The following is a 27,112-nucleotide window of genomic DNA, read 5'->3' as shown; positions in this document are numbered from 1 at the left end:
TATTCTCGCACTTGGTCAGTGGCCCGAGCTGCGTTTCGCTTGCGTGTTCACCACGATCGCACGATCGTGGAATCGAGCGAAAGAATTTACTACATTATACCGATTCAGCCGTTCGTACTTCCAACAGCAAAAATCTTCAGATCCAACCTTTCTACGAAATCCATATAATAATGATAATAACAATAATAAGAATTAAGAAGCGCAATAGATCATTATTCAACGAAAGTACACGACACAACGTACAGGCCTGCCAAAGCCACATTGGGCTTTTCTGGCAGAGCCTGGCAGACAGCAAAACAACCACATTTCTTTTATATACATAGAACAACAGAAAACGAACTAATAAACGTACTTCGAGGTGCTAAACCTGCTAAATTTGACACGACATGTGTCCCCACCATCCCCCAACCGTCCTTATCAAGTGATCCCATCGCAGCAATCGGCATGTTTGCACGTGTGGTCAGGGTGCACGCGTCGGACACCCATGGCTCTCGGCGCACAGGTTGCTTGTAAACCGCCCCCGACGACAAAAACAAACAGCGGAAGGTATACATCAATAGCGTCCGCGCACATCGCCGGCTGGTTGCATTCCAGTGAAAGGACGTATAACGCTGGCACAGCGCGCGGCGCCAGCAGCAGCCAGCAGCAGAAAGGAAGAACGGCCACCCGCGCGCGGTATCGGCGCTCGCGTTTCGTCAGACTCCGTTATCGTATTCTGATTCTCGTCTCTCGGCGAGGCCCTCGCGTCACCCGAGGGGAGGGGGGGACACTTGGCACAAGCGAAATACGAACGATTGAGGCTACAGCGTCCGCTGCTGCGCTTACAGAGAACGCCACGACACGCACGCGTGTTCGGGAACCCGGCTCTTTGCGAGGAAACAACGTCAGCATGGGGTCGACGCGCTTCGGACACGCAGTTCTAATCTGGGCTCTCTCCGTCGTAGCTGCATCGGCCGTAGCAGAAATATATATCATAGGTGAGCTTTCCGACACATTTTTCGGGGCATTCTGTGCGTGTTGCTGACGTTATGGAGTCTGTTGTTTCAGTTGGCGTTTGTCCTTTCCTGCTTCCGATCCTTCCGTGCAACATAAAGCTTACGTCCGCAAGTATAACATGCAATATTAAGGATATGCCTACGTATGATTCAACCAACTCGGCTGTTATTTCTGTCTTTGTTTATAAGCGTGATTTAATTAGATTGTTTGTTTAGTTGTTGAGTAATTAGTTGGCTGATGTTGCCCAAAGCACCTTAAACATAATTAAACAGGGTCAGCAATAACAAAACATGTTTATGTCTGCCTTTTTCTCCGCAAAATTATGTTTCAGCCTTGTCGAGTATTTCTCTGACAGCTCATATACAAGGAAAGCCAGTGTAGACGTGCGATGATTTTCAACTTGACACGACATGACACCGCCTTTGCCCGCGTAGTATATGGACAAGTCGTCGCGTAACAAAATTCTCAATAAGCAGCTGGCCTCTTAGCAAGTGAAGGTAAAGGGAGAGAGTTTGAACGCTACGCCGCGAGTGTCATATCGAGTTGATGAATACAGAAGTTATGTTGCATATGATCTTCACCTGAAGATGCTTAGCATGACTACACATGAAAGCAGATTATCCCTCTATTTCTCAACATATAGTGTGCAGCGTTTGTCACAAGTCCACATAGACATCAGTGTGACCGCTATTGTAGTATGCAATGTATATCAGGGACGCTCGGTGTATTGTTTCCCGGCCACTGTGAGGTTGTAGAGGTTGACAACAGTTTTTGTGAAACAGCTTTAATGAAGGTGGCTGGCATGCCACAGGTGACTCGTTGCACGACCCAATAACTGCTCTAGTCATACGCGCGTTAGGTAATGCAGTTTGTTTTGGTTCAGTTAGTCTTGTAATGACCACACCATGATCATGCTTTTATTTGACAATACTGTATTCTGACTCTAGCGGCAGTCGTTGCAGAGTGGGTAACAAATTATTCAACAACCTCTCAAACAGAGGGCAGTGGTATCAAAAACAGATAAAAAAGAACAAAGAGAAAGCGTGCAATGTTTGCAAATTTCCTAAGCGTACAATGTTGCAAAATGAATGTTTGCAAATTTCCTATGTCTTCTGTTTCAACTGCATGCGAATCTAAGTCGTTTCACTCCATTATTGTTTGCGGAAAGCAAGAATACAACACATTCTTTTTCGGCTGAAATGGAACTAGTGAGAGACATGTCGCCCTCTAGTAGCATAACCAGTTGAAAATGCTCTGTCAGAATTTTAAAAATAAAGCGTTATCGTACACTTCTATACTTCTCTGAAGTGTTCTTTAGGCCAGCTTCTGCCATCAATACCGAAACTGGTACTTTGCCCCCCATAGTGATTAAAAATAAATCACTGCTTTATTTTGAACTCCTCCTAACCTATATTAACATAAGCAAAGGGGTCCCGAACAGTATTAGCGTTCTCAACAATGAGGAAGTTATTGCATGATGTAAGCTGTGTTTCCGATAAAGAATTGTGGACGGAATGTTTCTAATCTAGTTTAGACATTGTTTGTTAGTGATTAGGATCATGTGACTGGTCCAGAGCAGGTTATTGCAAATATGAACACCGATATACTTGTAATGCGCGACGCCCGATTATATGTTTCTATTCACTTCGCAGTTAAATATAGGAGTTTCACTGTATTCGATACAGACATGACAACACTTTTCTTAAGCTGACTGATATTTGCAATGTATCGCACCACTCAAACAGTTCATGAAGTTTGACGTAATAGTTCAGCGGAAACCCGCTAGGTGGAGAGAAGTAATTAAAGGGAAAATGAGACATCCACCCAAATGTAGCAGTTGCTACAAAGGAAACCCATACGGGTTCCTCGAAAGAAAAGCCTCGCAGTTGAAGAAAAGCCTCGCAGTTCATGAAGTTCTCTGTTCAGTTTAAGCTGGTCGTCAGTTGAGTTAATAACAGAATACACAGTCTTCCGCCTAAAGTCTAATTTTAACATTACCTCCGTCAACAATGTTATTTATGTGAAGCATGAACAACAACCAACCCAACAGGGAACATTAGGGCACGAAACGTCAGGAAATTAATTCACTATTTCGCTTCCATCAGCCCTTCCAGCTCCTCAAAGAAAAAAGAAAATGTGATGTAATGACAGTCGTTTCATCTCACGAAATTTTAACCCAGTTATAGCAAAAAAGAGACGGATTGCGAGCATGCTGAAACCATTCCCCGACACAAAACTAATTGCAACGCCTACTGCAACTTATAGTACGTTCCGCGTTACCTACCACGGCGTTTCCTACAACCCCCTGTGCCAGATTCAGGACGTTATAAATCCCCCATCTTAATTTAATTTTCGGCGCACACAATACCAGGTTCACACGAGCCGTCGAACCGTGTTCCGCCATGGCAGAAAGGAGCGGCGATGCGGCGCGTCTGCTACTACACCCTGCCTCCCACGCTGGACCCCAGCCGTCCAATGGCCAACCTGTGCACACACCTGGTGTGCGGATTCGCCGCCGTGCTCGACGACGCGATGGTGCCGCAGCGTCCGGAAGACCCGATCCAGTACAGGCGTCTGGTGGCCCTCAAGCTGGCCAACCCTGCGCTCAGGGTGATGCTGTCCCTTGGCGCGACAGGCTCCGATGGAGTCTTCAGCGCCATCATCGCGGCGCCTGACCGAAGACAAAAGTATGAATTCCTTCGTCATTGGTCTTGTCTGGAGCGTGAGCATTAGCCTGTCCGTATAGAGTACGTATCGAAACACCAGAGACGTGAACGGAAGTAGGAGCGCAAGGAACGCTTACATGTGGCGTTTTGCTCGACCAAGAAGCGTCGCAAAAAGCGTTTACTTTGTTCGTAATATTCTCGTCGAAGCAAAAATGAAAAAAAAATGACACCATGTATTCATGATTACGCTGTTCGCCGACGATTCACACCGAAATCTAGGTAGAACATAGCCCGTAATTTCAATAGTAGTTTTGTACGAAATGTGTTTGGACTGGACGTTATGCTGCTTCGTAGCTCAATTCCGCTATTGCCCTCGTCTTTACGTCAGCAATTGAGCTGCCCGCTATAGCAATAATAGTTTTGTATGCTGGCTGAGCTCAACATCACCAGATGGAGGTACAACTGCTACTGCTCTCGTTATGCGTCTCCGGTATTTCGTAAGAATGTTGTGTGGACAAACTGAGGCTTTCTGTATTGTGAGCCAGATTTCGAGAATTCAGGTAGCGCCACCTCGGGAGCGGAGTGACCAAATACGGCATAATCGCTACATAGTCCGAAAAAGCTGCTACAGAGGACCCCCGGAGGAATCGTGCTGTAGAGATGGAGAAAGAGACGTTTAAAGACAGAGACGCTAGCCTACTGCTACATGCTGAATGTGGTACTCCAGATGCAGCTTGAAGATAAAATCATAAAAAGCAAACATGCTCCTCGATGGTGTATATGGAGTCAGAATGAAGCAGTAACGTTAAAATAAATATAACCGAAATGCATCGCAAGTGGTGGCGAAATCGAATCGCACTCGAAAGTACAAATGCTTCACTGTGTGGCTTATACTTCTCAACTTTCTACCGCGAAACCAAACCTTCGAAGACAGCTAAATCATGATATTGTAACACAGGAGAGTGTAGAAGCAGACATGTTAACCTTTCTTTTTTCCTCAGTTCAGCTTAGTAAAGATATTTAGGTAAAATATGTTTTTATGTTTAGGTTAATGAAGTACTTGAATAAAATATGTAATTTAATTCGCTTGTTTGGTTCCTAACATTATAAAAGTGAGATATCACTGTACAGTGCGATAAGGACGCGGAAGGCTGATGAGGTATCGTTTTCGTTTTCTTTTTTTTTTTTTTATTGAACCACTATGCGCAAAAAGACAGTCTTGCAAATCAAGAAAGGGTTATCTAAGCCCATGCCACGGAGGAAGATTATTTCTTGCTCCGTGGCCCATGCCTAAGAAATCCAAACTCATTCTGTGTTGTTGTAAACGACTATTTCGGAGGTGTGCTGACACAGACATTTCCTGAGCGTGCAATTTTTCGGCCTCAATGATCAGTCACGTTAGGCGATCCCTGCGTCAGCTCAGAGTGGTAAATGGTGAATAAAAGCAGTCACTCGCGTTTGCCACAATGATTTGACATCGAGCCCTCACGCGTGCGCTTGACATTGTCATTTTGTCCTGTTGACTTGAGACGCGCTGCTTGTCGCCTCCTCTGTTTCCGTCGTGTCCTTTCCGCGTTGTATAGTGAATTGTGCCACACCAAAAAAAAAATCAAGGTATCTACCATGGTGAAGTAAGGTATCTTCGCGAAGGTGTATCCCACACGCCCTTTGGAGTCGGTCGAAGCATTTTTTTTATAAGCAAATGCGGAAGCTACAGCTCACTCGCGATGCTGAGATATGTACGGAGGGGTCGCGCTGCTCTCCTTTTTATATGAACCAGGTGTGCTTCAGTGCTGCGAGACGGGAGCCTTTTCTTCGATTTTTCTTCTTACTTTTAGATCCGAACAGCCATGTAGCTATACTGTTGCACTGGAAACACGAGCACACTTTCACATGCCGCGCATCCCGCACAACTATACAGCTTCACTCCATCGATTCCCCGCGGAGTCCTAACACGTCTCTGCTCGAACAGGCTTATGGCATCCGTCATAACGGTCCTTCGCGAGTACGGATTCGACGGGATCGACATCGACTGGGAATTCCCGGGGCAGGGAGCTCCGCCGGAAGAGGACCGGAAGAACTTTGGCCTCTTTCTCAAGGTGACTTCTTCCGGCACTTCCTCTTTCGTATATATGCGAAAGCCTGGTGCTGCTGCTGTTTATGACGTCAATCTAATGTTTGTTCGCGTCGCCGGACAACAGTGGCAGCCAGGTCGCGTACGTTGCATACCGCGCGGAAAGCACGGAACAAGTACGACACAAATTTGCGAAAGAGAATAGGAATGCATACATGTGGCAGCCCACTGTGAAATAAATGCTGCTAGAAAGACGCTAAAGATGAATATTAATTTAGATTACTAAGTTACACTACGGCGCTAGAAAAGCGGCCGCTTTTACCGCAACTGGAGGCACGGTCAGCCAGAAAAGATGCATGAACGAGAGACGGGTGCCGATGGCATAGTGAAGTTACCGTATCAGCTCGCCGTTTGGTCATGAATTTTGACAGCGCAACTACTCAAGTTTATAGTTTTTTAATCAGTAAAGAACAACAGCATTGCAATCTAAAAGAACCAAATACGCAACTCAGCAAATTTTGAGAGCGTTTACCTCTGCAAAATTCAAAAAACGGAAGTTTGGCCGTTTTATTCGGCTATATATACGCGGTAACAACCTAATAATTCAGTACAAGCTCCGCCCCCGAAACCGCACTTCACCTCGCCACTATGCCTCCATGCTCCGAAACATAATTCCCGGACGACGCCAATACTGAAAAGTAATGGCCTTCGCCATTACGTCACGGAAATTAGCGAACGTAATCGTCTGGCGCGTCAGTTCAAGTTCTCTGTGAGCTCGACCGTGATGTGCATTTCCCACTGCATTCTTAGAGTGCTATGGCAACCAACGCTCTTCCTCCAAATGAACTAAACTGTGGTTCTGAAAGAATACTTTATAAAAGAATAAGCTAAGTTAGCGTTAATCTTCAGCGTCCATTTAAGTTTGGTTTCAGAGAGCAAGTCTGATTTTTCAGGAAGCCCGTGAGTCCTTCAAGAACGAATCGCGTGCATCTCACCGCGACGAACTGTTGCTGTCAGTGGCTGTGGCAGCCACGGAGCAGCTCATCAACACAGGCTACGATGCCAGGGTCATATCGCGGTGAGTTTTTCCTGTGCGAAGGGGGTCAAAACTTCTTTTTTTAGCCTCTATATCCGCGCTAAGGAAAGCATGAGCAAATCGGAGAGGGCTAAAGAAATGTGTAGAAATAAGTAGTGATGGAAACATTAACAGAAATTTTTAATTTAAGCCTAAGCATACATTTGTTGCTCAGTTGATGATCACTTTCAGAAATAGAAACACTTTGCATGTATATATATATATATATATATATATATATATATATATATATATATATATATGGGAGGGGGTATGTAGTGTCTGTTTATTTCAGAATATTGTCAATTCCACGCACGGGCGGGTTTATTAAAGATGTGGGCGAACAATGCAGACACTGCACAGCACGAGCAATGCACTCTATTTGCACACAAATAAATAAGGCATAGACATACATAAATTAAATGCTCATAAATGTAACGGCACACAAAAAAAAAATGTCTATCGCTTTGATGGGAGCACAGGCAATATCCGTTTCTCAATTTTCTCTACAAGCATTTCTCGTGTTGGCTACTATACAGTAAATTGGTCAAGCGCGTTCCATCCCCCCCATCTACATCAAGAATGCGTGTGGTGTGTGGACAAGTGCGTGGTTGTATAATTTCCTACGTCATGGCGCGTTAGGTACATCTTGCTTCCTCCGCCTGCAGGTACGTTGACTTCATTAATTTGATGGCCTACGACTACCACATGTACAAGCCTTACCTACCGTTCACTGGCCACAACAGTCCCTTGTTTAGACGCAAAGTGGAAGAAAGCATCTTTTCCACCCTTCACGTGGTGAGTCATTCTCTAGTAATATTTGTCCTTTCCCTTGCAGCGTGCACTTGATTTAAATTAAATATTCGCGTGGCTTTCTGGGAAGTGAGTTTGTCCCTATATAGTGGCAATGTAAATCGGGCAGAAACGTTCAATCCGTGTTTTCTTTATTTGTAATGATCGTACGGAAGCGGCGAAATCGAAGGCGTCCAGTGTAGAGCTTTTCATCCTAATAGTGTTCACTGCTACGCGATCATCTTATACAATTTCACTACTGTGGCACGTTTATCTCCAGACAATGTTAATCGTTCGCACGCGCCGACTCCGAGATCGGACGGCACACACCTTGTTGTCCACTGAATATCTCGGAGTCGTGTCCAGACCGTGGCCGCCAGCACACGATAAAACGTGACGCTCGAGCAGCGCATTTCCTTCCATGCCTTGCGAGACTGGGTCGTCTTACATTCAACAACCGACACCTTTTATCCGCAATATTTGTCGTGTAGCCATTTGCACTATCACTCGAAACTTCAGGTAAAGGTTCCGCCGCTACCACACCACAGCACACACACACACACACACACACACACACACACACACACACACACACACACACACACACACACACACACACACCACACACACACACACACACACACACACACACACACACACACACACACACACACACACACACACACACACACACACACACACACACACACACACACACACACACACTTTTTCTTTCTTTATTGCGGTAGCACTTATACGGACAGGCGAATTTCAGCCGTCGTCGTGATGTTCCGAATAAATACCAAGTGCGAGGGTAGTGAGCGACCCACACGCCGTTTACTGCGGGTGAAAGGGTGAGGGGGCGAGAATGAGCTATCAATGCTTCGCCTTTCGTGCGATACTGCGACTTTTCTCGACAGAAAGATAAAATGAGGATAAAGTGTGAAATCGGACAGACCACCAATTTAAACTAATCACAAATCGCAATTGCAAACTAATCACAGATAATATTGTATAGTTAGGAGCCTTTATTGTCATACACTAACTGATTGCTATAATTGTTTCCTTTTATTCCTTGTTGCTTTGTGACTATTCCCCTCTGTAGTGCATGATTACCTTGAGGGTAAAATAAGTTGCTCAATAGGTATACCGCAGTCCGACTTTCTGCAGTATAGCTGGAAGCAATCTTTTCTAAACCACGTGAACTGGCGACCAGTTAATGAGAGTCGTATTTGCGTGAAACGTCGCAGAAATTAAGTTGCACCTTGTATTCGCATAGCGCCAAATTTTTATACACGAATCGGATAGGATAAGCCAAGTTGTTCAATTACTACCGAGACTACGCTTTTACAGGCTGGATGCATCCTTACGATTTAAGGGCATGCTTTGACAATGATTTCATTTCGGAACGACTGGCCGCCTTCTTTTAAAAGTCGGCTATCACGAGTGGCCGACGCCTGTTCCACACGATGCGATCCAGCGTATACGGAACGCTTTCCGAATACGGTATATGACCCAGTTCTTCCCGACGAATCGTAACTGCCCTCAGAATCATGCCTCCTAAGGTAAACCAGGGGCCGGAAACTCCCTATACCTCCCATGGGACGCTCGGTCCCATGCCGATACGCGGCGGCAGCGCCGCTTCCACAACTGGCGGCTGCCGGATATCCTACTGGAAATAATTCACAAACAAAAGAATGCCTCCATGACGTCACTGATGAGGTCAGAAGGTAGAGGGAGAGGGCGCGCAGCCGGGAGGAGGAGGGTTGTTGCTGAAGCCCTCCTTTCCCACTTCGCATGCAAGCGGACTGTGTTCGTGCTCTCTTGCAGGCTCGCTGGCCGACGGCGACATTGGCCAAATCGCGGAGCAGAACCCGCTGAAGTGTGTCTTGTATTAGGAAGCGCTTTCTTCCTACCAGGTTTACCTTGCAAGCTGCTATTCATTTTCTAAACCACTGGGACATTGTTCGTACGCACCAGTGTCAAGCAATTATAATGAAGAATATTTATGTAGAGAACCGTTGTTAATTACCAATATTCGCGCTTAATATATTACATTTCGTCATTTCGTGAAAGTAGTCAATTGAAAGTCCCTACTTGCGGTTACGTTTAGGGCTACACTTCAACTAGTCCATAGATGTGAAAAAAACTTCCTGGCACCATCAATCGTTAATTTTGTTCGTGTGTTGTAAAGTGGATCAACTAAAACTACCCGATTCTCGGCCAGCCAAAACTCAACACAAGTAAAAGTTGAACGGTTTTGTTCAACTTTTACTTGTGTAAAAGACACCCCAAGCACATTTCTGCCATCGCTGTCACCGTCGCCGTCGCCGTGATGTTCCGTATAAAGTCCAAACACGATAACCCCGTCGCCGCACGCCGTACGCTGTATGTGCGAGTGAAAGCTTGCAAGGGTCAGCCGACAATCGCGGCTCAATCTCGCGCGCGCGAGGGAGAAAGTCGGGGCGGTAGCGCGCTTCTTCTGTCGCGAACGAGGCATGAGGGGGGGGGTTACTGCGCGGTCACTCGCGTGCCGTATCTTGACAGAGATCTGTGACGTGCACGAAGTGCGCGCCCGCGCGGGCCTCATCTTCAAAGCGATCTGCGACGTGGACAAAGTACGCGGAATGACGGTAGCTTCGTATTCGCTGTGCTTTCGACGTTTCGTTCGCGTTGAAGCGAGAGACAGCACGAAGGTCAATTTTCTCGCTGCTGCTGCTGCGTTTCCTGATTGCATCGTTCTGACAGCGAGTTTCCACGATCATCGAGCGAAATGTGTTCATGTTTAACAGTGCGCACGTGACACCGTGTCCGTTAATTTAGTGAGTAAGCGAATGTTTACATGTTTATACGGCCGATAAAACCAATACCCTTACTTCGTATAGCTGTCTACTAATTTGCTATCGCAATCGATGCTTCGCCTTTCGGGCGAAACTATGTCCCGTGATAACGACCCATTTCCACTCCTGGTGTGCTTCTGGTGTGCTTCGTCAAAATACACCGCGTATGTTTGACCATGTAACACAACTGTATTGCCGAAAAGCAAAGATTTTTATTCACACATTCGCTACTGGAAAAAGACTGACCTCCACGCAGTGCGAAAGTGACAATTCATTCACAATGGAAATTTGTACATAATGAGTGCAAACAGATTCCAAAAGATCCAAACCAATGCGAAAATTATTAACCACCACGGCTGCATCTTTCTTTCTTTTTTTTTTACCTTGGCTGTGCATGTCGACAAAGAATGAACAAAATATATAGCCCAAAAACGCGCACTCAAGCCCTTCATTACATGTATTTCACCGGCAACAGATGGGCTGCCATCATGACGAATGAGTCGAGCGACACTGCTCTTATGTCAGTCCACTCAGGCTTGCACAAAACTGGTTTACTCATGCAAAACGAATACCTGCTCGGAAAATAGAGTGAAATACCTGTGCTTACCCGTGGTCATTAGGAAACCTGAAAAACTTCGCAGAACAGGCATTCCCAGTGTTCGAACACCACAGAACCGCGCATCACATGTGATGCCCCGATTTAGCCATCTTCGTCTAATGCTTGGTCGACTTCCTGCGTCTTCCGTTCGTTGCACGCCTGATCAAGCTTCTCTGTCTTATCTTTCCCATCTTCACACTTGGAACGACAACCGAAGCAGACGATCAAGCGCGATATGACTTGTGATATCGCTGAGCGAGTGGCAAGGGTGAGCGGAGGCAAGCTAAAGCCCCTATATATAGCGGCTTTAAGGCAAGCTCGACGGACGCGCGATGGCGACCACTTCCCGCGCTTCGCCCGATATAAAATTCACAAAAAGAAAAATAAGAAAAATTACTTAGGATGTCCGGCAACCGCTAGGACCACGCATATGCCTTGAAACCTAAAACCCCTATATATAAAAAGTAGCGACACTCTCCTCCTCCGCCTTCCCTCCTCCTCGTTTCTCCTCTCTTTCGCGCTCCTTTTTCGACCGTTGCGCCGCCTACACCGCTTGAAACACGTGCACTTGTTTATCTTTCACCGCTGATCAGATTCGACGATCGCCGACTATGTTCGTCACTATCGTGGTGCTCCTCGCCAGTCGGTAGACCCTTCTCGGGCGAAAATGGCGATGGAGCGTGATCGTAAACAAACGCAGCCAGCGCCCGGGGGCTCGACGGTCCACGTGATGCCATTAGGCCAATACCGACGCGGCGTCGGCCTCGGACAGGGTGTGCGAGGAGGCGCCGGCATTCTTCAAAGCGTGACGCTACTTTTTATTTATAGGGGTTTTATTGAAACCGAAACTAGCTTTACTTTCCGAGGGCTGGGTAAACATAGAGTGGCATTCACGACAGGACACGTCCTGTATCAGCCCTGATTAGCAAGTGCCTATGCATGCACCAGTAGTTGAATTTGTGCACTCGAACTACTCGATAACAAGGGTGTAACGGAGCTGTGCGACAACAACGGACAAAAAGGGAGACGCACACATAGATAAGGACAGAAGACTATCAACTTTTGTTAAAAGATACTGATGCCACTCCAAGTATACGGACACGCAAACACACGAATGCAGGCACTGACAATCAAATGAACGCTACTTGCTCACACGCAAGCGTAGACACCCACCGGCGCAAACAAATACGAGCAAAAAGTGCATACTTGCACCAGGTCTTGCCGAAGATATCGGTAAGTAACTGTAGTTTATCTTATTTTGTCAATGCAATGCCCATTTTTATCGGTCAGGTCCGTTGCCTGGAGCAATAAACAATACGTTTCGAGACCTTCCTCTAAAGATAGTTTGTCCTGCTTCCGCAATCTGCCACACACACACACACACACACACACACACACACACACACACACACACACACACACACACACACACACACACACGCACACGCACACGCACACGCACACACACACGCACACACACACACACACACACACACACACATTGATGGCAGCTTGTTTTTCAGCGTTTCTCATGTCGAGTTCCAATAACAGGCCATGCGGTGCCGCGATATAGAGCGTCCTGATCTTGCAGTGGGCATTCCCATCCTAAACTCGCCAGCGGCCATTCAGAAAGCATCTAGAGCGCGCGACCATCATATTTCGCCTACGCGACGATCTCGAGCAGAAACTCAATTATTTTATAATTACACGCTTCGTATAAGGCACCGAGCTTCACGCTTCCGAGAATAAATGAACCAATCTTGAATTTATGCGGGTGTACATTCTGACGTACAGAGACCGGAATACTTACTTAACAACTAGAGACATGTATATCGGTGTGCTGCGGTGTTTCAATCCAAGCGAAATTAAGCTTTGAGCTTCAAGAAAGTGTTAAAAGCAAGCTCAAGCGCCGAGATGCAGCATGTGTAGACTCTGAGATTTTCAGTGCCCGCGCAGGTGATCAGTCTGACTTTTGCAACGAAATACGCCTTTAAAGGTGAGTTTAGACCTCAGGCACAGTTCCGAAACAAACTTTGCGTAACACTGATTGCTAGACGGAGGTGCTGGTCGGACTTAAGTTCGAAAAAATCACAGCGCGACGAGATATGGGACGCACACAAAAACAGAAATAGTGTGCGAACTGCGCAGGTTTGAGCACCCTAAAACGCCGAAATCGAACAAAATCGGATTATGAGGAATTGCGGTGACTTTCATGTTATAAATAGCTTCATCTCCGAGCTTGCGTTTTTAGTGTAATACCATGTTCGAGTCCTTATATATATATATATATATATATATATATATATATATATATATATATATATATAATATATATATTCATTTTGAACAAAATAAATCGCAATAACGTTTATTCCGGGCAGCAACAGTATTTCGCTTCTCTCGTTCTTTTTTCTTTCTTTTTATGCTTTTGAATCTACATATGCACACTGTATATTAACTTATATACATAACGGTGTTTTATGTGGCTAATTCACACCTCTACACCAATGTCAGATTTTAAAAGGGTGCAATTACAAGTTTACGCCGTTCAGGCAGCGAAAAAATATAACTTAACGAAGTCATAAACAAACTGTCTATCACCATCATCTGCGACAAGCCGCGGTGGCTCAGTGGCTAAGGCATTGCGCTGCTCAGCACGAGGTCGCGGGATCGAATCCCGGCCGCGGCGGCCGCATTTCGATGGAGACGAAATGCAAAATCGCCCATGTGCTTGCGTTGTAGTGCACGTTCAAGAACCCCAAGTGGTCAAAATTAATCCGGAGCTCTCCACTACGGCGTGCCTCATAATAATATTCACTTGTTCGAAAATAATAAATCAGTTGTCAGTCGGCGCTCGTATCGTCTCTTCCTTTGTCGTTCGTCCGGGTAGCGCTGCCCACCCATATATAAGAACATGTTCATAATCAGAACTTTGCTTTGGCACGTAAAACCCCAGAAAGAGGAAGATAATCTTCTGCGAATAAACTGTCATCTGTTTGAATATTTACTAAACAAACAACATAAAAAGTACTATGCGTCAAATTTTGCATCTTGGCGTGAACTCAACGTAAGAATTGCTAAATTATGATGCCGTAACTATACATAACAGAACAGCGCACACGTGATATCAAGCAAATGACAAGTAGCCGCCAATTTTCCGAAACGTGTAAACAGCAAGCAGATGACTGGTAGCACAAGCTGCATCTCACTTTGCAAGATGTAGCAAGAGCTACCTAATCGGTATTCAAACCTATAGGTATGAATACCGAATCGGAACGGTGAGCGGCTGATGTATATTGCATAAATAGGCGTCAATCTGCCGGCATTTGCGAAACATATAGTGCTTTCTCTTAGTGTCAGAGAACAGCATATAATTTTTATTTGAGCAGTATCTCAAGTCAGAGATTTGCAAAAATAAATTCCAACAACAGCTTTACTGCGCTGTTCAAATTAAACGTCCTTACATCCTTATTAGTTAGGCGGAACCCTTATAAGGCACCCGTACCTTCACGGGCGTTTTCTTTGTGTGCTCATCGACTTGTCCTATATACAACCTTGACCTATATATAGATATATAATCGCATTGTATTGTGTTACCGTCACCATTGAAACGATCCATGTGCATGAATTCATGTTTTCTGTAATTTTCTGACGGAACCATGTGGTAACGATGCGGACGCATTCCGAGAAACTTCAATACGAATAACTCGGAAAACGTTGGAACTAGGGAGCTTCTTGGCAAGATCGTTTCAATGGGAATGTTTTTGCGATGTTCTCTTTTTTTTTTCACTCAAACTGTTTACAGGACCAAGCTGTTCCCCGAAACTGAGCCTGCGACAATCCCGTGTACTCTTCTCGCAGGCCTGGTCGGCAGAGTACTGGGTGGAGCGGGGCGCCGACCGTTCGAAATTGATCGTGGGGCTCCCACTGTACGGGCGCACCTACACGTTGCTGCGGCCGGAATCACATGGTTTCGATGCGCCAGCCACGGGCATTGGACCGGGCGATGGCTCCGTCCCCTACCCTTGGGTGCGTATGCAAACTGCACACACACGCACAAGGAGAAAAGCGGGGCGGTTAACGTGACAAAGGCTTACTACCGTACACGGAGGAAAGGGATCCAAATTCATCGAAGACATTGCAGTGGACGTAAAGTGCATTTTAGGGCCAATACCTTTCTTTGGGTACCGTGGCAGTTTCCTTAATCCGACCGAATGACGTCAACGCTCGGGTGAGAAACGGGCATCGCCCTTTCGCCTCCACGCGCTTGACCAATGCCTCCTATAGATAGCACAAGGACGGTGCACTTCGATCCGTGACATCATGGTTCCTTGCCCGACTGCCGTAGAATCTAATGGGGATGCTCCCGAGTAAGCCGCGGTGATTTTGACGTCACCGCTTTCGTCACGCCGGACTTGGCCATGGAAATTTTGGTCCAAGTAACATGACGTCGTGACGTCAATTCCCCTTTCTCCGGAGCACCCTCTCTCTCAAATTGAAGCGCACCTGAGGTCACGTGGTTTAGCGTGCGCAGCGTAGCGCGGGCGTGCTTTCGCGGCGAGTGAACGATGACGCAAATTCTTCCAATTTTTCTTGGATGAGGACATGCTTTGATGTCATTTGCAATGAACTTTCATTTACTGTAGCGGGCATAACGCAACACTCCTACCTGACATGAAGCAAACACAGTCGATGCTGCACACCGGACGTGCGCGATCACGTGGTTTAGTGCCGAATGAGAGTTGCGTTCTGCGCAGAATGCCGACACCGTCTACAGCAAATAAATGTGGTGAACGCGCGTCGGCGGCAGGCCCGGCTATTCGACTACTTAGATAATCATCTGCGATGGCGTCTGCATGATTTCATTTTTCCACAGCTCATTATTACCGTCTGTGGACACTGATAAACATGTCTGATAATCATTCACTGATTTATTGTCTAAGGTCTACCAATTAACTTCATAACTGCATTAAGGCACATGTTATAGCCATAGAATTGAAATCCGTCTGTGTACGTTCAAGGCACGTACGTACGTACGTGCAGACGTCCACACTCTTGCCTAAAGAGCGGTCGCGCACCGCGCCACGAGGCGAAGAAAGCGATATTCTTGCGTTGCACTTGACTGGAAAGGCTGCGTGTGAGCAACAGTATACTCAGCTGGACACGTAAGTCACAGTTTTCAGCGCTCTACCCGAACCTAGTACAGCTAATTTATCATTACTCTCTATTTACATTGCAGCGCTTTATTTATGACCCCTGTACACTTAAAAGAGGGACCCTATTGCTATCACCAGTTTTAAGATATTATCGAAACCTTCATAGAACTGCACTGACCGTTCCAGTTAATACTTTCCAAAAGATCCTCCCTGGAGCGCGGCGCGGGTGAAAACTAAGTGCAACAATTATTTTTGCGCTCGTGGGTATATATAGAAGGATACGATGTGCCCATTTTTTGCAGGCATTGCTGAATCACCACTTAAATTTCAGTTGAACTTACCGCACTCGTGAACTCCATATTGTGTGTACAATTACAGAATAACTAGGGGTGGTCGAATAACCTATGTGTCGAATGCGAATCGAACATTATACACCATAACTATTCGTATTCGAAAAGGAACTATTCTGTATTTTCGACCAATCGAAACGAACCAATTATTCCGCAACAACGGACTGTTAAAGTCTGGTCACTACTCTCCATCTGCGAAACAAAGTATTGCAAATTATTATACTAGTCATACAGCAGTTTCATCTCTTACGCTACAACCAGTGATGTTTTTCTTGCGACCGCCCATTTTGCACGTGTCTATGGCTCACAAGTCCCTTCAGCAGCTTTCTTTTTTTTTTTTTTTTTTTCTCCTGCAACTTCTGATCTTTATTCGCCAACCATTTCTTTAGCGCCATTAGATAGCTAGTCATACAGCAGCTATTTATTCTTAGAAAGCGTGTTTGCAACCAGACTCTTCATATGTTGAGAGGCTATTCGTGCAGGTTGTTGTACTGACAGCTAGGGATCTTGTGCGTAAAACTGATCCCTTGTCCCCGATGATTAGCTGTCCTTTTCGAACTATGGTCAGTACAGGTGTAATATTCCCGCTGCAAACGCCTGTGTCCGATTATTCGATACTTGCTATTCGCATTTGAAAAAACTTTATATTCGCCCACCTCTAATAATAGCATAGATGTATACTGCAACGCCAAGAACAGCAGGGAAGGTCAGGTATACTCTGGTCTGTCAGAGTGGTAGCGGCATTCTGATTATATTCGGGTACCAAACATTGCAAGGGTATAACTTTTTTCTTTCTTTCTTTTTCCTTTTTTTTTTTTTGTATTTCGGGGTCAACGCCCAAGGCCCATATTCACGATACTTCTCTGACGTGTAAGTGAAATGCTCTCCGCGCTTGACCATCTCGGGGCGGAGATGGTATCGTTATCACGACGGCTGCTATCGCAACTTAAGTCGACGGTGCCCGAAGTTGGCCTCTTATTATGTACAGAGTGTATACGCTCTGTACATAATAAGAGATGTTTTGTTAGTACATGCCAGAGTGATTTGTAAGTTTATTTTTAATTTTCGTCTTTTAGTCGTATTATATGTTTCCTTGCCTTTTGTCTTTGCGGGCCCCAAAATGTCCTGTTATATGATATCAGAGTCCTATTGTATACGGCACTTTACGGCACTTAGTAGCGAGTGGCGCCTTTGTAAATTGCTGTAGTCTCTCGAAAGAGGTCGCCAAAACTGTCCCAGTCGCTGTCATTGATCGGCGCGGGCTCGCCTTCTTTGATGGCAGGCTCCAGAGTTTGTCCAATTTAGGCGCTTCAACTTCAGCGAACGTGACCTGGGCGCGCCTTGAGCCAACTGCAGCTCACCGTCCACGTCGGCTTGGCCTCCGTTCACTGCGGCTGGTAAGCTCGCAGGTCAATTTCGGGTGACGCCGGCCGCGCGCTGGAACTTGGAACCTTCTGGAAGTGTGCTGGGGTTCGCACAACCCGGCAACTAAACATTATCTAAAATAGTACGCAACTGACAAGTTCTGATCTCTGGGCTGAAGGCTGCGTTGGATTTCGTTTGTGCGCTGTTAGAAAGTAAAATCAAAACAAAAAACAAAACATTGCCCCATATCTTCACGCAGTTTTAGTAAGCCAACTTCAACAGCCCAACTTACGACAGGGACAAGCAAGCAGGAACACATGGCATGTGATTGTACTTGTCGCATGTGGTGAAGATGCGTCGTTACCAACTTGTCCGATTTGCAAACCCAATAAGTGTCAGCAAGCCGCGCAATGGCGTTATCGCGCATTCCTTGGCTTGTTCCCGATTCCTTAACTTCCGATAGCAATGACTAAATTCGTGGTGACGATGCAGAGACATTCGCGCATGCTTAAAAAAAAAACTTTGACTGATTCTCAAGGGACCATACATATGCAGGGTGTCCCAGCTAAAAGTAACCAACGATTTAAAAACGACGGAGTGTGCTAGGGGGCTGAAACCAACTCAGTGGTGTTGAGAATCGCGCGGCCTATATAGTCTGCGGTATTGATTTGCGTTTTGCAAAGTCAATTAATTAGTATAACTCATTACCTAACTTTATAAATATTGGCTTCACCAAGAAAGTGCCATAACAAAAGTTGTAGATCAGATTTAAAAATGGCCGACAGAAGTGTTTGCAAGCTAGTAATTGATAGAGCTAGTTGTACTTGCCTTTAAAGAAAGCCCGCGAAATACAAAAACAAGCGTGAGATAGCGCCACTGGATCCGGCGGCTGCTGCGTATAGCGCGGCCGTGCTCTCTTGAAAGCGATCTCCGACGGGGGCAGAGTCTGCCGTGCGCTGTGTTTTCGCCGTTTAGTTCGCGTTGAAGCGAGAGGCAGCACGAAGGTCGATTCGCTCGCTACTGCAGCCGCGCTTCCTCACTCCAGCGTTTTGACAGCGAGTTTCCGCGGTCATCGACCTCACGCTTGTGCGCGCGTGACAACATACTTGTTAGTTTAGTTGGTAAGCGAATGTTTACAAGTTTATACGGCCAATAAGACGACTTTCCTTACTTTATTATCAACTAATTCGTTATCGCAATCGATGCTTTGCCTTTCGGGCGAAACTACGACTTTTTTTCAGTATGGTATATTCAGCAGGCCATTGATACTCTTGTTCAGAATATAATATTTAATGAAGTTCAATGATTAATAATAATGTAATTAGGCGAAATAGTACAAATAACTGTATGATTTGTTAAAATCAACGGGAAAAATTACCTTGGTCCTGTCCAGCTACGTAGCACTCGCATAATTTTACATTTTGGTAAAAGTTACGTGGGACACGCTGTATATATGTACATATATATTCAAGAAGAAAGACCTGCACAATACCACTTTACCATAATAATATATAGCCGTTTGCCAAACGCACCTGCTTACAAGTAGTACTGGTAAAGTTGTATTTCGCACGTTTGTCACCTTCAACTGCATATTGCACAGTATAACGTAATTGCGCGACTATAACACAAGTTTTTTTTTTTTTTTTTTTTTTTTTTAATTCCTGCCTCGAACGCGCCTCGCGTTATATTCGTGTTTGTGACACGTATATAACGTTTTTTTTTTTTTTTTTTCGCAACGTTAAGTAAGGCGGTCGGCACTCTTGAGCAGGCGCGTCAAACGAGTGTAATTCGAAGTCGCGCGCTGCGGGTTACCGCGCAATCCGGGAAAGGTTTCACCTTGTTCGATTGTCTCGCGGGCATTTATAAAGTGCTGCGTGTCCGATAGCATTGTTGGGTGTTACGGTAGGTGACGTCATTCTCACCGCCAGTGCAAAGGCCTCAACACTCGCCCTTTCACTGTATTCTGCGACCGCAGTTAGCAGTAACGTCGAATAAACCCCTGCGGGTATCCGATTTTATGCGTCGTTTCCCGTTTCCTTCTGGCAAGCAGCACGTCGCGTCATTACATATATATATATATATACACTTTTTTCGAAGATTTCTGGTTACGTCTTTTACGTGTAAATACGGTATATTTGCCATATATACTTGCTATTAAGTCCACTACTGCCTGCAGCATTCGCGGAGGCGGCTCCGCAGGAAGCGCGGAGTTCGAGTGCGCGGCAGATCCCTTTACAGTGGTCCAACTCTCGCAGGTCTGCCAGTTTCTGAAGGATGGTGCCACGCCAGTCTTTGACGACGAAAGCCAGGCTCCGTACGCCTACAAGAATTTCACCTGGATCGGCTACGACGATGTCGCCAGCATCCGCTCGAAGGTACTTACTACGTCAACCAGCACATGCCTCTTTGTATGTGCAACCGGCCTCTTTGGGAGCGGCCATTGATATCACGGCGCCTACATTCAGCTTGTTTTTCTCCGATTGTATAATCCATTTTTCGCCATCAGTCCTCTCGAATGGCCGATGCTGACGATAGCCGGGGAGTATCTTGGTGCGAGCTAGTGGCTAAATGTAAAAAGAATGGGAAAAGGTAAATATAATTGTTAAAAATTACGGGCCGTCTACGCCCAGAGTGATGTAATGCGTTACTAAAGCTTTTGGCTCATGATCCGTGTTTAGCTTCATAACCGCTGGGATGCGCAATGCGCGAGCGCGCTCGCCCACGCAGGTCGCAAAATGCGTGCAGCTACAACACTCTATGAAAATCAGCGGTGACCATGGAGGTGCTACATCTGTTTCAGTATTTTATACGCAAAATTTTTGCAGCGAAGCTGTCTGTGGCTAGGATCCGGGATTTTATGGCGTCCACACGGAAAAACTCTCCCCTGATACTCTCCCTTAAAAAGTGATAGTGCCAACAACAAAAGCAAATGCATATCGCCGCTCGCGTCGGAGCTCGGTTTAACGGCCACCTGTGTCTAAAACTATGTGTCTCTGTGAATGTATGACGTAGTGCGTGACGTAGTGAACCAAGGAGAAAGGGTTGGTTCCCCCCGGCGCAACCGCGCGAACGCGCTCGTGCCACTGCTTACGTAAGCGGCACGTAAGCGACTAGCGAGAACCGAAGACGCATATCGTGAGTCAGAGAATGCCGCAAAGCGCCTTCGGCGCCAAGGTGCAAACTTGGAAGATTTCAAGGGCGCGTACGCCAGGTTCCAAGGAGACTTTCTCGGTCGTCATTTCGGCTCGAACTGCAACGTGTGCGACAGGCTGTGGTTCGATAACGACAACACCAGTGTCGTTTCTAGTGTCTATAGTCTAGCGTCACCTTTCTAGTGTCGTCGCAGAGACCATGGCCGTCTATCACAGTGACCATAAAGCCATCGTCATGTGCGTTGCGAAATAAATAAGACGTCAAAAGAGAAAACTATATATATATATATATATATATATATATATATATATATATATATATATAATTTGTGCTCTTAAAAGTGTCCCTCTGAATATAACCTAAGGTGATTGTATACAGCTTCACTGTTCATTCAACCACCTTCACAGAGTGGAATGGCCGACGAACTTTTAAGAACTTGTGGGGTTTTACGTGCCGAAACCACAATTATGAGGCACGCCGTAGTGGGGGACTCCGGATTAATTTTGACCACCTGTGGATCTTTAATGTGTGTCCAATGCACGGGAAGCAGACATTTCTTCATTTTGCCCCCGTTGAAATCCGGCCGCCGCGGCTCGGCTTTGATCCCGCGACCTCATGCTTCGCTGCGAAACGCCATAGTCGCTAAACCACCACGGCGGGTCAAAAGTTTTGACGCTATCCGATAATTATTCGACGGAATTGACATGACGTTTCAAACGACAACGCTTACTTTAACCAAATGCGTTCAACCGGGCGCATTCTATCATAGAGTTTCACACTATAAAACGTGTTATAGTGAGAAACTCTATGCATTCTATGGCCACGCTCAAGTACAGGAGCTCTGTGCGTTCGTTCCCACGTTCGTGTGCGCCGGCGCCCAGTCATTACGGGCACGTGCCTAACTAACAAAAAAGAAAAAAAAAAGAAAAAGAAAGCAGGGCACAATATTTTCGTGTGGGTACTTCTTTACGGCGCATTGTCAAATTCGTCATCTTATAAATTCTGATTGGCCCAGAGGCTACGGCTTTTGATGTCAAAAACGCCAACATGGCATTGTGGACATTCTCAAATTTCGCCATATTGTCAAATTTGGTAATGGCGACATTTTGAGCCAATCAAGGAGGCCGTAGCAGCCCTCTGGGCCTGCTCTGGGCCAATTCGGGCCAATCAGAGCTGACTAGTGAGCTGACAAGATGGGGAATTTGACAATATGGCGGAATTTGCTAATGGCTGCAGATACTTCTAGTACACTGTACTGCAGAATAGCACTCACGGTTAGAACGCGAAAGTTTGGCGCTGTCACGGCTCTGACTCCGAAACCGCGGTTACGTCCGTATTATAATATGCAGCCCTTTCGTCGGAAAAGTGGCGGTGTAAAACAGCGCTAGCTACGTCGATTCCTTCGCAACTGTACGTGACTGTCCACGCGTTACAGCGTGGACAGATATGCCTTTTCGAGCTAAACTGAGCATGATTAGACGAGTTTACTTTTTCCATTCATGAGCGCCGTCATCTTAGCCTGTTACACGAACAATTGCTCAGTCCTGTGCGCAGTGTCGTCGAATTACCATGGTCATGAAACACGAATTTGGTTGTTACAGATAGAAAACGGCAACTTTAACAAACAAAGATGAGTTGTTAACACTGTCATTAAAACGAAATGAAGCCTTGAAAACTATTACGTGGGATTTTCTTTCCGCCCGCCTGCACAGCGTATTCCGGCGGCTTCGTTCCCTGCAAACTTCTACAATCAAGGAAACAACAAAGCTACCAGCAGACCATGCGCAAACGTACGCTCAATTATATATTAAAAAAAAAAAAGAAATCGTAACGCAGTCGTAAGGCGGGAGGACATGGCCATGGCGATTCCGTGTAGCCACCTCGGTGTTGTGCCGATGGCATTTAACTGCGTTGCGCGCACCGTGGCGCAGGCTCGCAGTGCAAATGGCGTTCTAGCATCCCGGAGTTTCCAGGGCTATCGCACGGCTGTTATTGAAAAAGCCAGTCTGCCGACCGCTATCTGTGTGCGCGAACTTTTCGCTGCACTACACGAGCGTAAAATTTAATGCCAGGAAACCCGACATTTGAAGAGGACGTTCTGGCCCATCGCACTTTGCTCGTGTACGTGCTGCCGTGTAGCTCTTAAAGCGCAAGGAGAGCATGCCAGCCCGAACCACTCCGATAAACGCATACTTTAGATTTCTGAATGTATTACCTTTTTGCTAAACTTTCGCTCTCTTTTTTTGTTCGTGCCATCGCAGGTTGTGTGGGTCGTTGCTCGAGGCTTCGGCGGTGTGATGACCTTCGCGCTCGACTACGACGACGCCGACAATGAATGCGGACACGGGCCCTTCCCCATCCACGATATGATTCGCAACATGCTCTCGTCCTGACACCGCGGCTTACGCTCGCAGATCAAAACACATCTGGCAGGAAATGGCGCATCAACGATCGCAAACGCGCGGCGACGTGCGCCGGGAACACCGCCGTGCCCAGCCTCTGGAGAGAAGCGGTCGTATCGGTGAAACACCGGGCCTAAGAAGCGCGAGCACCGCGTCCACGTCACTGACCTCCACTAAAATGGCTCCCTCTTGTGGAGATCGGTGGTCCACGTCCGAACGCAATTATATATAGGACCGTGAGCGCTCCTTGTAATTGAGAGCCCTTGCCTTCGTCATGCCAAAGTCCTTCAGTACTTTTCTGGAAAGTATAGGAGGACCCTGGTTATACCTGCATCATACGCACCAGTGTTTGTTAAAAAACTTCACCGAAGCTCATCATGACGAAATCAATCTTATAACGTGTACAGATCCTTTTCATGTTTACAAACAGTTTCCGAAACTTCCTGTAATCCCCTCTGTAACACCACCCGCGACAATAGCCTATAAATATATAGGACTCTCCAGCTGGCACCACCTTTCCTTTACAGTTCTAACGTTTCACAGAATAATGTTCTTGCTAAGTATAACAAGGAAGCTGCATACACGAGCTAAACACTTGTGGCACGTTTCTTATTAGAACACATCAAGAACATTTGCCTGTAGTATACTATGAGACAAAGTACTTCTTTTTCATTCGCCAACTTGATTGTCAAAAATGCATGATCGGAAGTTTTCTGGGGTCATTTACACACTTATGCCACAACACAGATAAAAGGATTTATTGGGGCTCCTAAACAATACTCCCAGCGCTCTAAAGCTCTAATGACTGGCTTGACATTCTCTCAACATAGCGTTCGACTGCCGTAGACAAGGGGTTTGAGGTGCATGGAAACCTTATCGCATGGCTCAGGAGACAACTCAAACAATACTGCAGCAAGGTCAATTGGAAATGCACTGGAGCATAAAAATTAAAGTATGGGGTTTTTCATGCCAGAACCACGATTTGACTATGAGGAAGGCTGTAGTGTGGGACTCGGGAATAATTTGGATTACCTGGGGTTCTTTCACATGCACTTAAATCTAAGTACATGGGTTTTTTCGCATTTTGCTCCCATAGAAATGGGGCCGCCGTGGCGGAGATTTGATCCTGTGACCTCATGCTTAGCAGCCCAACACCATAGCCACTAAGCAACCACGGTGGGTCCATTTCCAATGACAAACCTGGCATGATGAAAGCATGAGTGTAATAATGCACCTTGTTTATCACCACTTCTCTCAGGCTGCATGCGCTGTTGATTTACTCTGTAGATCCACATCGCAACTCCGAGCTCATCTTGTGTTATCAGGTGTTGTTCGCTCTAGTCATACATTCCGCAGTTTAGAGTACTTTGACAAACACTGTACTGTATCTGCAGGCACTCCGATTGTTTTTTGGAATGCCCATCTCATGTCATAACAACTTATTTCCTTACGGCTCTTGTTGCAGTGAGTGCCCACTATATCTACTGGGAAAACAATTCTATGTAAGTGACTTTGAGAAATATATTTTAAATCCAGTATCTGCAATCACTCTCATCACATCTTATTTTTCATTTTGTGGAAAATGTAGAACGGATCCTGTACTCAAGCTACGTCTAACAGAGGCTAAAACCCGTAAATAAAGCATAATTACTTGGCTGCATTTTCTTTGGTACTTGGCATATGTTATACACTGATGTTGGGATTATGCTTTCTTGCTGGGTGTTTCTTAGTGGAGTTGAATATACAGGGTGATAATTTTTACATAATTTTTAAATCCTGCCAGCAGCAGGTAGCATAATTCTAGCCCTTGAGCTGGATTATTCGAATAGGCAGGCATTACTGGTATAAGAAATCAAAACACAATCAACTACTAGTTGACAAAAACTCATTAATTAACAATGAATTTACAGCTCATATTGCAGTCTACAAATTGTAGCCGGTGAGATTGCAAGGCATATCCACTTGGAACAAATTTTGAGGGTTGCACGGGCTTTGAGATACGTGTTATCAAGCTTGCTGTAAATATCCACTGTTGTTCCACTTACTTTTTTAACAAAACACTTTTGCATCCATTGAAATACAAGTAACTGGAACACCCATGTAATTTGTCGCACACTTTGGGAATGAATATCTCGAAACTGGTGTCATCCTGAAAATTAATTCCAAATAGACACGCCCTGTGAACTCACCAGCTACAAAATAAATTGCAATATGTGCCGTGAAGTAATTAAGTAGTTATTAGTGATGTTTTGGTAATAGTTGAATATGTGTTTCAATTTTTCATGCAAGTAATGTCTGCTTCCTTGAATAATCCAGCCCAAGGACTAGAATTATGCTATCTGCCACAGGCGATTAAAAAAAATTCTATGACACTTAAAAATGATAACCCTGTATACAGACTTAAAAGCGCAACCTTCCGAGCAACACTATTTCATGGTTTTTTTACCATTACTTACAGTTCATAGTGCAAAGTGGTAATTATAATCAAACTTTTTTTTAAAGTTACATTAACCTTCGTATTCACAAACATGACCAGACTCCGACCTCTTCCTTTCCTCTACCAAGAGGGGGGCCGCATTGCCCCTAGACCGAAGGCATCGCTTCATCATTGATGCTCCTACATGATTCCCGGAATAAACAGCTACCAGAGAAACAACCCTTCCTTAAGGCACTTTTGAGTAAATGTTGAAAGCATCCAGTTACAAAATCACAGCCTGAGGATCTGAGTGTGTGTTATCAAAGAGCTGTAATTGGCAACAGCACTCCCAACTCAGGGGCATGGAAGCACATTTGTGGACATAGGGGCAAGTACATCCGAGGCACCATTTACGAGAAAGTTGGACACAGATGCATGAGGCAACTAAGTTGACAGCACCAGTGTTGCTAGATTGACATTTTCATTCCATGCAATTTCAGTAGAGAATGTGTCAACTATAGGGCCGCAATTTTGTAGCGATGCCTTCCACTTGATTCTATGCTAGTTGTATTATCCACTGTTCTCTCATAACGTGGACAGAGCATCACTCTGACCAGTGACAAAGCACAAAAATGAATAGCATCAGAAAAGGAGTTGCTACAAAATCGCGGCCTAAACGCATACTACTTTAAAGTACAGTAATAGTAACAAGCAGTCCCCATCCAAATGACAAAATAATGTGAAAACTGCGGGAAAGTTCGCTAAATAATAACATATGCTGTGAATGTCTTTTTAAGTTCAGGCATGGAACAAAATAAAGCTTTATCAGAGAGATATCTAACCCAATAAAGTCTGGACCACATAGGGAGTTCATAACAGAATTAATTTGTTGCCAGAATTACTTAAGCTGCATGGTGACTATTTAAATCAAGAATCGAAAAAAAATTGAGTCCAACTTTAAAAATCAAGAAGTGAACGCTGGCCAACATTTTGAAATTTCAAGCACCTTTGAGACAACGTTCAAAGCATCCAATTAAAAAATTACAGCTCAGGAATCAAAAAGGGCAATTTAATACTGTAGGACCTCAATTGTGCAAACCTTTTGTAGTCGCAGCAAGACTTCACATGACCTGCAATACGTACGACGTAAACATAGACAACAGCTAGCCAAAGCCTTGCCTTGGAAATTAAAAGTTTACCAATCTCATCAGTCCTATTCAGTGTGGTCT

The 27,112-nt window shown here is 45.4% G+C and overlaps 1 protein-coding gene across 1 annotated transcript; it reads left to right on the top strand.

Moving 5' to 3' along the window:
- LOC119442683 (acidic mammalian chitinase) lies at positions 1-25,123 on the top strand. Its single transcript, XM_037707648.2, has 8 exons — positions 1-977; positions 3,368-3,683; positions 5,635-5,761; positions 6,690-6,814; positions 7,480-7,609; positions 14,903-15,070; positions 20,168-20,287; positions 23,327-25,123. Exons 1-8 carry the CDS (start codon positions 485-487, stop codon positions 23,456-23,458), a joined length of 1,611 nt encoding a protein of 536 aa, XP_037563576.2. The 5' UTR covers positions 1-484; the 3' UTR covers positions 23,459-25,123.
- The last annotated feature ends 1,989 nt before the right edge of the window (positions 25,124-27,112 follow it).

This window comes from Dermacentor silvarum, chromosome 2, assembly GCF_013339745.2.
Source record: "Dermacentor silvarum isolate Dsil-2018 chromosome 2, BIME_Dsil_1.4, whole genome shotgun sequence".
Classification (NCBI taxonomy): domain Eukaryota; kingdom Metazoa; phylum Arthropoda; class Arachnida; order Ixodida; family Ixodidae; genus Dermacentor; species Dermacentor silvarum.
The sequence above is the reverse complement of the archived record's forward strand: the minus strand, read 5'-3'. Positions and strand labels throughout refer to the sequence as shown.

Bases quoted from the DNA above. Each gene is read 5' to 3' on its own strand.
- LOC119442683 (XM_037707648.2), top strand. From the start codon at position 485: ATGGCTCTCGGCGCACAGGTTGCTTGTAAACCGCCCCCGACGACAAAA. The intron at 7,610-14,902 runs GTGAGTCATTCT...CTCTTCTCGCAG, and splicing joins TCTTTTCCACCCTTCACGTG to GCCTGGTCGGCAGAGTACTG. The intron at 15,071-20,167 runs GTGCGTATGCAA...CAACTCTCGCAG, and splicing joins GCTCCGTCCCCTACCCTTGG to GTCTGCCAGTTTCTGAAGGA.